Source organism: Anomaloglossus baeobatrachus, chromosome 6 (genome assembly GCF_048569485.1).
Source record: "Anomaloglossus baeobatrachus isolate aAnoBae1 chromosome 6, aAnoBae1.hap1, whole genome shotgun sequence".
NCBI lineage: Eukaryota > Metazoa > Chordata > Amphibia > Anura > Aromobatidae > Anomaloglossus > Anomaloglossus baeobatrachus.
In genome coordinates this window covers 520,449,603-520,461,685 of record NC_134358.1, presented here as the reverse complement: position 1 = coordinate 520,461,685, position 12,083 = coordinate 520,449,603, and the positions used below count along the sequence as shown (strand labels likewise).

General features: G+C 51.5%; 1 protein-coding gene across 10 annotated transcripts in view; it reads left to right on the top strand.

Annotated features, from left to right (window-relative positions):
* Nucleotides 1–12,083, top strand: part of CCDC7 (coiled-coil domain containing 7) — a 146,466-nt gene that overhangs the window by 53,726 nt on the left and 80,657 nt on the right. For all 10 annotated transcript variants that reach the window (XR_012724576.1, XR_012724575.1, XR_012724574.1 and 7 more), the window contains 2 exons: nt 1,340–1,461; nt 11,683–11,732. Coding sequence is in view for 7 of the 10 variants with exons in the window: in XM_075316781.1 (XP_075172896.1) it covers nt 1,340–1,461; nt 11,683–11,732 (172 nt within the window). In the remaining 3 variants the exon portion in view is untranslated. The remainder of the gene's footprint in view (nt 1–1,339; nt 1,462–11,682; nt 11,733–12,083) is intronic.

Below are 12,083 nucleotides of genomic sequence, written 5' to 3'. Positions count from 1 at the left end.
CTTCAGGGAGGCACATGATGATAGGTCCATCTTTTACACTTTCTACGCTGTCCTCCTAACTTCATGCGACTGCTGAAGCAAATCAAAATGAAACAGCGGTAACTAACATGTCACATATCTGTCCGAATGGAGCAGAAAGCACAGTCTGACAGGGGACTTTGGATTTGTCAGAACAGGGCTAGAAGTGGATCAGTAAGGTGGGTATGACTATTTTGTCTATTTAACAGCATTCTAAGGGGTACTTTGCACGTTGCGAAATCGCTACTGCGATATCGTCGGGGTCAAATTGAAAGTGACGCACATCCGGCTCCGGTAACAACGTCGCAACGTGTAAAGCCTAGAAGCACCAATAAACGATCGCAAAAGCGTCGTAAATCAGTGATCTGTGTAGTGTCGGTCATTTCCATAATTTCGCTTCAGCGACAGGTACGATGTTGTTCCTCGTTCCTGCGGCAGCACACATCGCTGTGTATGACGCCGCAGGAGCGAGGAACATCTCCTTACCTGCGTCCCGCCTGCAATGAGGAAGGAAGGAGGTGGGCAGGATGTTTACATCCCGCTCATCTCCGCCCCTCCGCTTCTATTGGCCGCCTGCCGTGTGATGTCGCTGTGACGCCGCATGACCCGCCCCCTTAGGAAGGAGGCGGGTCGCCAGCCAGAGCGACGTCGCAGGGCAGGTAAGTGCGTGTGAAGCTGCTGTAGCGATAATGTTCACTACGGCAGCTATCACAAGAGATCGCATGTGCGACGGGGGCGGGGACTATCGCGCTTGACATCGCTACAATCGGCTAGCGATGTCGCAGCGTGCAAACTACCCCTAAGAGTTAAGGGTGCTTTACACACTGCGACATCGCTAGCGATCTCGTTAGCGATGTGACACGTCAGATCGCAGATACGATCTGCCGAGATCGCACATGTGACCAGCGCTATTAAAACGACCTATGTGTGATCTCGGCAGATCGTATCTGCAATTTGGCGTGTCACATCGCTAACGAGTTGGCTAGCGATGTCGCAGCGTGTAAGGCACCCTTTAATCCTGGAACATACATTTCATCAGACATTTTTCTCTAATTTCACACCACATCTTGGTTAGCTTAGACCATTTTGTACAACAAAACATCAGCACAATTTGTGTATTTTAGGCCATTCCCCCCTCACATGAAGCCATAACCATTTTCTATGAGGCACAAAGTGCCAAAAATACTTTTTGTATCAGTTTTTTTTAGTGTAAATTGATACAGTACTGAGGCTTAGCAAAATCTTAACTGGTGATAGTCATGGATTGCCATTAATGCTCACCTGACCCTTCTCCCTGTTATGTGTATTTTCCACATTGCAGCTAGGTGAAGAAGATATTTCAGCAGATAGGGATATTCGGGCAACTCATGATAAAGTAACTGCACTCATTTGTAAACTGATGGAAATCCTCTACAAACATTCATTTAAAAGTCTTCCCAAAACGTAAGTCCAAGTTATGTAGTGCTGTTTTCACATTGTTTTCCTGCATTTTTGCTTGTTTGTGATAAAATATTTTCCAGTGATTAAAGAGTTTTCTCTAGTGATAAGCGAGCACTAAGGTGCTCGAGTGCTCAGTACTCAAAACAAGCAGGTTGGACGCTTGGCAGCCTTGACTCTAGTACCGATTATAATTTAAGTCAACGGGAAATTAAATGCATTTTTCGAGAAGAGTCTTCCAGAAAAATGTTTAAGCTTCCCATTAGCTTCCATTATACGCAGTACTAGAGTCAAGCCTGTTCGGGCGTCCGACCTGCTCATTTCGAATACCGAGCACTCAAGCATCTTAGTGCACGCTCATCACGAGTTTTCTCATCTTTTTCCTGCCTGGGAGCAAAGCGCTCCTGAAGATTTTTGATCAGTTTTGCTCAGTTGCATGGTTGCACCGCTAGTCCAAACGGTGCACTGTCCCATGCTGCGAGAAGAGACCGCTTCAGAGGGGCACAGTGACACTGAAGCTGGCCAGATCCTGCAATCCAACTAGCTTCACAGCAGTGCTAACAGTCTCTAGCGCTGTCACATGTGTGTCATGAGTGAAAGACAGTCCTGTGGTGTCTGGGTATAGGTCACAGCGTTTGGATGTACAAACTGTTCCATGACCTTCTATTATTGCTGCTTTGTGTATTTGGTATCTTATTTATTTCCTCTGCTTGGTTTTCATCCCTTTCACTTTAGGAAGCTGTGGAGTTCATAACTCTTTCATCTGTTTTTCATCAGCACTTCCCTTGGTGTCTTTATATACCCTCATTTCCCCTTACTCTGAGCTGATGATAGGTCTAATACCCTTAACAAGTCTTCAGTGCAAGCTGTTGGCTTGTATACATCTGGAGAAACCTTGTTTTCTTTATCGTTCCTTTGGGAGACCCAGACCATGGGTGTTTAGCTTCTGCCTCCGGAGGACACACAAAGTACTTCACTTAAAAGTGTAGCTCCTCCCTCTGAGCTTATACACCCCCTGGTAGCCAGTCCTAGCCAGTTTATCGCTTTGTGTTCAGGAGGTCATACATCCACACATGCATTCTCATCTGATTTGTTTGACTTTTGGAAAGAGTTTGAAGAAAAGCGGGTCCATGTCTGGACTCCCGGCATGTCCCTTCTCACCCCACTGTGTCGGCGGTGTTGTTGAGGTTGATTTACAAGGCTGAAGCCTTACATGCCGCGCTCCTTCACCATCCCTTCTGGGCTCTGGCTTGAAGTGGGAGCCAGCACGGTCTCCATGCCTGGCAGGAGTCCGGTCTCCATCCACAGCCCCTTGAGGATTCTGTTGGACCGGAGCACTCATCCTGAGGGACATGGCCCTGCGTCTCAGCAGCTAAGTACCTGAGACGTTTATGTTGGGGGTCCCGGTTCTTTATTGTATGGGGAGAGTATGCTTTATGTGATTGTTTTTAACTTTTCCAGCGGGTTCTCCAGCTTTTGCCAGAGAACCGCGCCGATGGTGCCTGCTTGTCGGCCTCGCCGATTAAATTTAGGCCCTGGCTTCGCCGGAGGACTAGTTTTGTTCTCCTGCCCTCGCATGTCACTCATGCAGAGGGACAGGTTCAGCTCCTCCCGGCGGCCGTTCTACACAGGGGAGGGACACTCCCCACTGCTGGGGCGTCCCTCCTTCCCTGCAGGTCTCTATAGCCCTCCAGTTCCCGCTCTTTTATAGGAACGCCCCATTTCTCAGGCAGAGTTCACTCTGCTCTGGGACATCCTGCATTCTGCATCTCTGCTGAGGTGCTGCGCACTGGGGGACCGGGCTTCGGGATCTGGAGGGTTACACAACACCGCGCTCAGCGGTCTGGTAAGCCACAGCCGGTCTCCGGTTGTGGACCTCTGTATATTCTCCCTGGGGTTCATTCTCTGCAAAGCCCCCACTCCAGCAGCATGTCTCACACAAGGAGCAAGGCTCCAAAGCTTTATGCTGCATGCACTGCATGTAAGCTCCTGCTGCCTGAGCCGAGCATTTATCCATACTGTGATGGTTGCTCTAACTTGGCGGTGCCACAGCCTGGAGTCTCACCCCCAGTGATCTCTCAGGCTGCTGCTGCTGCAACTGTGACTGAACCCCCGGCCTGGGTAGAGTCCTTTTCTAGGTCCATATCCCAGTCATTTGCTGAGTCCATGGGACTTTTGTCCAGGACTTTGATGAATATGCATCAGCCCCCCTCACAGGGTGCCTCTAATACTCTTGACAGAGGACTCCTATCCTCTGACCTCCGTCCATCAGAGCTCACGGAGGATTCATCATCTGATCCCAGACCCCGTTCTTCTAAGAGAAGGCGCAGGGTTTCCTCCCCCTCCCCATCCCACGGCTCTGTCTCAAGAGCTGACTCTCAAGATGAGGAGGATGCCCTCACTAGGGGCTCGGAGGCTATGTATCCCTTCGATTTCTCTGAGGGTGACTCGGACCTTAGTGATTTGATTGCTTCTATTAATTCTGTGCTGGATCTCAATCCGCCAGTGTCAGAGGAGCAACTCTCTTTGGCAGAAAAACATCAGTTTACCTCGCCTAAGAGAGTGAAGAGTGTGTTCTTTAACCAATCCAGTTTTCAGACCGCTGTGACCAAACCCAGGGCCCGCCCTGACAAACGCTTTCCAAAACGTAGTTCTGATGACCGGTTTCCATTTCCACCTGAGGTGGTCAAGGAGTGGTCTCACTCCCCAAAGGCAGACCCCCCGGTGTCTAGGCTCTCAGCCCGGACCGTTGTGTCGGTGGCTGACGGCACCTCACTTAAGGATTCCACTGACCGTCAGATTGACCTTCTGGCCAAATCTGTGTATGAAGCTACGGGGGCCGCGTTTTCCCCGACTTTTGCAGCAGTGTGGGCTCTCAAAGCCATCTCTGCTTCTCTAGAGGAGATGCATTCCCTCACCAAGGAATCTATGCCTGAGATGGTTACCTTAACTGCTCAGGCTTCAGCTTTTTCATCTTATGCCATGTCTGCCATGCTAGAGGCTGCTCACCGCACTGCGGTGGCTTCAGCTAATTCTCTTGTTATCCGCAGGATTTTGTGGCTTCGAGAGTGGAAGGCAGATGCTTCTTCCAAGAAGTTTCTTGCTGGGCTCCCTTTTGCTGGTTCACGGCTGTTTGGTGAACAGCTGGATGAAATCATTAAAGAAGCTACTGGCGGGAAGAGTACTTCCATGCCACAAACCAAGACCAGGAAACCCGCCCAGGGTAGGAATCAATCGAGGTTTCGTTCCTTTCGTTCCTCCAACTGGTCATCCTCTAAGCCTTCCGCCTCGTCCGCTAACTAAGCCATGGATCAGAAATCCAACTGGCGCCCAAAAGCGCGTCCGCAGAAGACCGCAGGAGGTTCTGCCACTAAGGCAGCTTCCTCATGACTCTCGGCCCGCTCCAACCACGTCCTTAGTCGGTGGCAGGCTCTCCTACTTTGGCGACGCTTGGTTAAAGCAAGTCTCCGAACAGTGGGTGAGAGACATCATATCCCACGGCTACAGGATAGAATTCTCTTCCAGCCCTCCAAACAGATTTTTCTCTCAACTCCCCCCTGCTCCAAGGCCGCTGCCTTCTCACAGGCCGTGGCATCCTTGCAGGCAAACGGAGTGATTGTCCCAGTTCCCGCTTAGGAACGGTTCAGAGGTTTTTACTCAAATCTCTTCCTAGTTCCAAAAAAGGACGGTACCTTCCGGCCCATCCTGGATCTCAAGCTTCTCAACAAGCATGTTCAGGTGCGGCATTTTCGCATGGAGTCCCTGCGATCAGTCATTGCCTCTATGACCCAAGGGGAGTTCCTGGCGTCCATCGACATCAGAGATGCCTATCTGCATGTGCCAATCGCAGTGTCACATCAGTGTTGGTTACGTTTTGCGATAGGAGAGGATCATTTCCAATTCGGCCCCTCGGGTATTCACCAAGGTCATGGCGGCAGTGATTGCGGCCCTGCACCTCCAGGGGTTGGCAGTGCTCCCTTACCTGGACGACCTTCTGGTAAAGGGTCCATCCAGCGCAGACTGTCAGCGGAGTGTTTCGCTCACTCTCGCCACCCTAGCCCAATTCGGGTGGATTGTCAATCTTCACAAATCCACTCTGACTCCGACTCAGAGTCTCACGTACATAGGGATGCAGTTCGAGACTTTGCCGGCACTTGTGAAGTTGCCCTTAATCAAACAGCAGTCTCTCCGGCTAGCGGTGCGCTCTCTCCTGAGGCCCCGCCGTTATTCCCTCAGGCGCCTGATGCAGGTGCTGGGTCAAATGGTGGCTTCCATGGAGGCGGTTCCCTTTGCCCAGTTCCATCTGCGTCCTCTGCAGCTGGACATCCTCCGCTGTTGGGACAAGCGGTCTTCCTCCTTACAGAGGTTAGTGGCTCTGTCGCCACGGACCAGGAGCTCTCTTCAGTGGTGGCTTCGACCCCTCTCCCTGTCCCAAGGGCGCTCCTTCCTGGCTCCGTCCTGGGTGATTCTCACCACGGATGCCAGCCTATCCGGCTGGGGAGCGGTACATCTCCACCACAAAGCTCAGGGCACTTGGACTCCGTCCGAGTCAGCCCTCTCGATCAATGTGCTGGAAACCAGAGCTGTGCTTCTAGCTCTCCTAGCCTTTCACCACCTGTTGGCGGGCAGGCACATTCGAGTCCAGTCAGACAACGCGACGGCGGTTGCCTACATCAATCACCAAGGCGGGACACGCAGCCGCCTGGCAATGTTGGAGGTCCAATGCATCCTTCAATGGGCGGAGGACTCCAAGTCCACCATGTCCGCAGTCCACATCCCTGGCGTAGAAAACTGGGAGGCAGATTATCTCAGCCGTCAATCCGTGGATGGTGGCGAGTGGTCCCTGCACCCGGCAGTGTTTCAGTCAATCTGCCGCAAATGGGGCACTCCGGACGTGGACCTAATGGCATCCCGTCACAACAACAAGGTTCCGGTTTACGTGGCTCACTCCCACGATCCTCAGGCCTTCGCCGCGGACGCTCTGGTTCAAGACTGGTCCCAGTTTCGTCTGTCCTACGTGTTTCCCCCTCTAGCTCTCTTGCCCAGAGTCCTGCGCAAGATCAGAATGGAGGGCCGTCGAGTCATCCTCATTGCACCGGACTGGCCCAGGCGAGCTTGGTATCCGGACCTGCTCCAACTGTCCGTGGAGATGCCGTGGCATCTTCCGGACCATCCAGACCTGCTCTCGCAAGGTCCGTTTTTCCGCCCGAATTCTGCGGCACTCAAATTGACGGTGTGGCTCTTGAGTCCTGGATTTTGACGGCTTCTGGTATTCCTCCTGAAGTTATCTCCACTATGACCCGGGCCCGTAAGTCTTCCTCCGTCAAGATCTATCACAGGACTTGGAAAATTTTCCTGTCCTGGTGTCGCTCTTCCGGCCATTCTCCTTGGCCATTCTCGTTGCCGACCCTTCTGTTCTTTTTTACAGTCCGGTCTGCAGCTAGGACTGTCCCTTAACTCTCTCAAGGGACAAGTCTCAGCTCTATCAGTGCTGTTCCAGCGGCGTATCGCCCGGCTGGCTCAAATCCGCACCTTCATGCAAGGTGCGTCTCACATCATTCCGCCTTATCGGCGGCCGTTGGATCCCTGGGACCTTAACTTGGTCCTCACGGTATTGCAGAAACCCCCCTTTGAGCCTCTTAGGGAGGTTTCTTTGTATCGTCTTTCTCAAAAGGTGGCCTTTCTAGTTGCCATAACTTCTCTCAGGAGAGTCTCTGATTTGGCTGCGCTCTCCTCGGAGTCACCTTTTTTGGTTTTTCACCAAGACAAGGTAGTTCTCCGTCCGACCCCGGACTTTCTTCCTAAGGTGGTCTCTCCCTTCCACCTTAACCAGGATATTTCCTTGCCTTTCTTCTGTCCGGCCCCTGTTTATCGCTTTGAGAAAGCGCTGCATACTCTAGATCTGGTGCATGCTCTCCGGATTTATGTGGCTCGCACCGCTGCGCTTAGGCAGTGCACCTCTCTTTTTGTGCTAACCACAGGGCGGCGCAAGGGTCTCTCTGCTTCTAAGCCGACCTTGGCCCGTTGGATTAGATCGACCATTTCGGACGCCTACCAGAGTACTCAGGTGCCTCCCCTGCCGGGGATCAAAGCACACTCGACCAGAGCTGTCGGTGCCTCTTGGGCTTTTAGGCACCAGGCTACGGCTCAACAAGTCTGTCAGGCTGCCACTTGGACTAGCCTGCATACCTTTTCGAAGCACTACCAAGTGAATGCTCATGCTTCGGCAGATGCGAGCTTGGGCAGACGCATCCTTCAGGCGGCTGTCGCCCACTTGTGAAGTTAGGCTCCGCCTACTTCTTAGTTTTTTCTGTTTATTCCCACCCAGGGACAGCTTTGGAACGTCCCATGGTCTGGGTCTCCCAAAGGAACGATAAAGAAAAAGAGAATTTTGTTACTTACCGTAAATTCTTTTTCTTATAGTTCCGTATTGGGAGACCCAGCACCCTCCCTGTTGCCTGTTGGCAATTTTCTTGTTCCGTGTGTTATCACCGGCTGTTGTCGTGGACAGAGCCTCCGGTTGTTCCGGTTCTTACTCGGTTCTACTTGCGGGTGGCTATTCTCCTTCAGCTTTTGCACTAAACTGGCTAGGACTGGCTACCAGGGGGTGTATAAGCTCAGAGGGAGGAGCTACACTTTTAAGTGTAGTACTTTGTGTGTCCTCCGGAGGCAGAAGCTAAACACCCATGGTCTGGGTCTCCCAATACGGAACTATAAGAAAAAGAATTTACGGTTAGTAACAAAATTCTCTTTGTTGTTGCAGTTCCTCTCCCTTAGTCATCTGGAGATAAGATATTTGTTTAATTTCCCCCTGTTTGTTTATCCCTGTGTCTTCTTTAGAGCTTAGTGGGGTTGACTAAGCGCTCATCCCATTCTCTCCCTACCTAGGACGTACTTTAGGGTCAGCCAGAGTCAAGTATCCGACTCGGCACATAGCTTCAGAACCTATCTAGGGTGGGGAGGGGAGCCAGGGCCCAGTGGTAGGCTTAGTCAGGGGTCACCATCTTCCCCTTCCCTAGACACAGGGTTTCCCATTCCTTCCATTTTGCCATTCGCTTAGTACTTCCCAATACCTAGCATTGCTTCCTTGCCTGGGAAACTCGCCATTGCTGATAGATTGCAGAAGTGACTGATAACGTAGGCAAGGAGCAGTAAACTATAACATTAAAAATGCCTATGTGCTTGAGAACGCAGAGGATTTTTAATAAGTAAAATGCAAAGTTATTTGTTTTTACAGAGTTGATCTCATTTAACAAAATGAGACAACCATTTTAAAAAGTGAAATTTTGGGTGGTACAACTAGGTACACAGTTGGGATGGCGCTTTATAGACAATGCCTCAAACACGCAAGCAAATTAACTTTCTTCCAGAAATACACAATCTCTCTTATTGGAGGTAGCTTCTCTGTAAGCCAATGTCTGTCCCTGAAACACGTCGAGAGATTTTGGAAGAATAGATTCTTCCATAAGGAAGACTCACCTGTGTGTATGTAGGGAGGTGCACTGAGTGCTGTCACATTCCTATCCCTGAAGACACCACTCGCATATTGTATTGTCATATAGGGTAATGGGAATTTTGTTCTGCATCTTTTGTAAGTAGTTTGATATGTTGTAATATGGCTGGGTTTTACTGGGACTCACAGGACCGGTAAGAATGTGTCTGAATATGCTTTGTACTACTGAAAGATGCTGGTGGATGTGTGCCTGCTATCTGGTGTATAAAGTTGATGAAGATGAACTGCTAAGTTGTTATTCTTGAAACAGAATTGGTCGTCTCCCTCTTAGAAACAATTCGTCATTTGGTCCTGGCCGGCCGACACCAAAGGCAGCATGGCATGTAGTCAACATGAACGTACAGTCCACATGACAGAAATCCAAACACACAGTCAGGACCGTGTCTTTCATGTAGCGCGACAGGGCGTGCATTTGGAGTCAATCCCTCACCTACGATTACCGCCCTGTGTGACTCCACACTTGTCATAGTCTGTAGGAGCTTGCCTTGCCTATGGGAGATCCGAATGTTGTGGGGAAGACCTAAGTTACCATGAAGACAATGATCGTTGCCTTGTTAAAGATGGCTCTGCAGCTTAAAAAGAGATCTCCGCCTGTTGTCGGCATTAGAGAACCTGAAGGGCGCGAATATCTGTCCAGCTCTTGAGAAGCTACTCCAATCAAAGTGATTGTCATGCCTGGAAATGCCAGCCCATGTCAACAAGTGTCTGCCCCATCAGACATAGTAGTAGGAGAAGGTCTGTCTGTTGGAGATCAGCAGTGAGGCATGGTGGAGACGGAAAATACCCCACCCTGTTTGAGGTGAAGCTGTACAACTGACTACCAAGGGGTACGCGGGATGGCGTCATTTTGTGGGCGAAAGTAAGAGAGGAAGGAGAACAGTATGACACAGCGCAGAGCAATGACTGAGTGGGCACTGGTGATGTCTCAATAGGGTTCGCAGATTGTCGACAGTTGATGGCCCTTATGGAGGTGGCGGTACGACTAGGCGGCCTGACGGAGAAGGTCATCCCTTCCCCCAAGTCCGAATCAGAAGCTGAGGTCTACAACCTGCTGTGGACGGATCGAACAACTGGAAGCTTTGAGGGCCCAGTGACTGGTAGTTTCTCCCCAACCCTGAAGGAGGTCCTGACCCTGGCAACAGTCCAGAACCCTTTTGGGGCTCCAACACTGGAAAAAGTACCGTCTCTAAAGGAAACTCCAAAGCCATCAGCAGTTCCGACCTCAGTACCTACCTCGCGCCACTCTACATGTAATAAGATGTTGACTTACAGGGCAGCTACTACAGTACGTGGCCTTTCTAGAGTACTGACTCATTTATACGACCTGACTGGTGTCGCGGGCGGGGAGGACGCGCTGCGCTCACCACGCTCGGGTCCGGCGCTGCTGCTGCTTCTCTTGCTGCTCGGTCGGTGGCTTGAGCGGTGGGCCGGATCCCGGGGACGCGAGCGCCGCTCCTCGCCCGTGAGTGAAAAGGGGAATGGTTTTGGGGATTTATTGTCCGTGACGCCACCCACGGTTGTGGTGAGGTTGTGACACCACCGCTGCTCTGGAAGGGGATCCCGGGAGCGATGACAGGGAGCAGCTTAGATGTTGTTTTTCCCCTCCGTGGGTAGGGGGGTTGGTTGTCCCGGGGCCCGGTGAGGGAGGAATAGCAGGTGGGTTACGGGGCCTGGTGAGGTGCACGGTGCCGCACGGCACGGTGGTACTCACTCAGCCAATGATGAATGCAAAGTCTCCGGTAAAACAAACTGCTGGATGGATGGGTCCCACAGACGGCTGCGGTGGTTCTTCTCCTGGTAGGTTGGCGGTGACTGCCTTTCCCTGCACCTGTGTTATGTTCTCGGTTCTGATGGCTTCCCACCGGTAACCTGCTCCCCACCTTGGATGGATGCTGAGGGAGTCTCTTTTGCCCGCAGGCTTTGGCCCTGGGAACTGTAGCCTTGGCGGTGACTGTATTTCCCTTCACGGTTTGAGCGGTTGCCTTCAATCGGGTCTTGACTGCTGAGAAACCCCGGAGGTTCCCTTCGCTAATGGATTTGACCGGTTTTATGGCGACTCCAAGCCTGGTCGGGGTCCGTAGACCCTGCCGAATGGTGCTGGCTTCTCTTCGCTCCCCGATCCGGTACCGGCGGGCCACCGCCCCCGTCCCCGGTCCTCATGGTTCACGTCAATCAGGCCCTCCTGCAGACGGTCACCACCGTCCGCCAACCTCGCCACACGCGCCCGGGCCACGCACCCAGACACGGTCAGTCTGCTCCACTACCACTTCACTCTTCCACTCTCCAACTACTCTGCACTACTCTCTCCTTCCTTTTCCCGCCTCCAGGACTGTGAACTCCTCGGTGGGTGGGGCCAACCACCTGTCTCCACCCCCTGGTGTGGACATCAGCCCCTGGAGGGAGGCAACAAGGATTTTTGTCTGACTTTGATGTGCCTAGCCGGGGTGTGGGGTGTGTTGTTGCAGTACCTGTGACGTCCTGGCTTGTCCAGGGCGCCACACTGGCAGTGTTAAACGACTATTTAATAGGCTGTTTATACAGGGAGACCACACTTACCGATGTGCACTGGACCATCTGTAATAAGTTATGTGTATATAGGCTGCCATTGTTCTCGGCAGCACAGGTTCTGTCTACACGGGACAGGCTGCTGAGGAAAAAAATCGGTCATCAGCAGTAAGTAAACTGTGCATAAAGTTACTTTATATTTTTTCCAGAGGGAAGACAAGAGGGAGAGCTGAGATCCAAGGATCAGATCTAAAGTCTGGTATGTTTTTTAAAAAGGATAAATATTGTTTTTGCATCCTGCTTAGAATGCTAATTTAAAGGGGTTGTACTGGTTCTCAGTAAATTGACCCAAAGGTATAATCTGCATGAGATTAAGAATTGCTTACCTGCTGCTGCTCCATCGCTGCCTGTCCGCTGCTCTTGTCTATCTTCAGAAGATGGCAGTGGGGATGTCTTCAGTGCATGATCTCTGCTTTCAATCACTGGGCCTAGGTAAAAAGCACAAGACTGCTAAGTCCAATGATTGAATGGACAACAAAGGGCCCATATACTGTCCTTGCACAGGGGCCCTCTCCTGTCTGTGTCAGCTCCGCCTCCAATTGATTAGTCA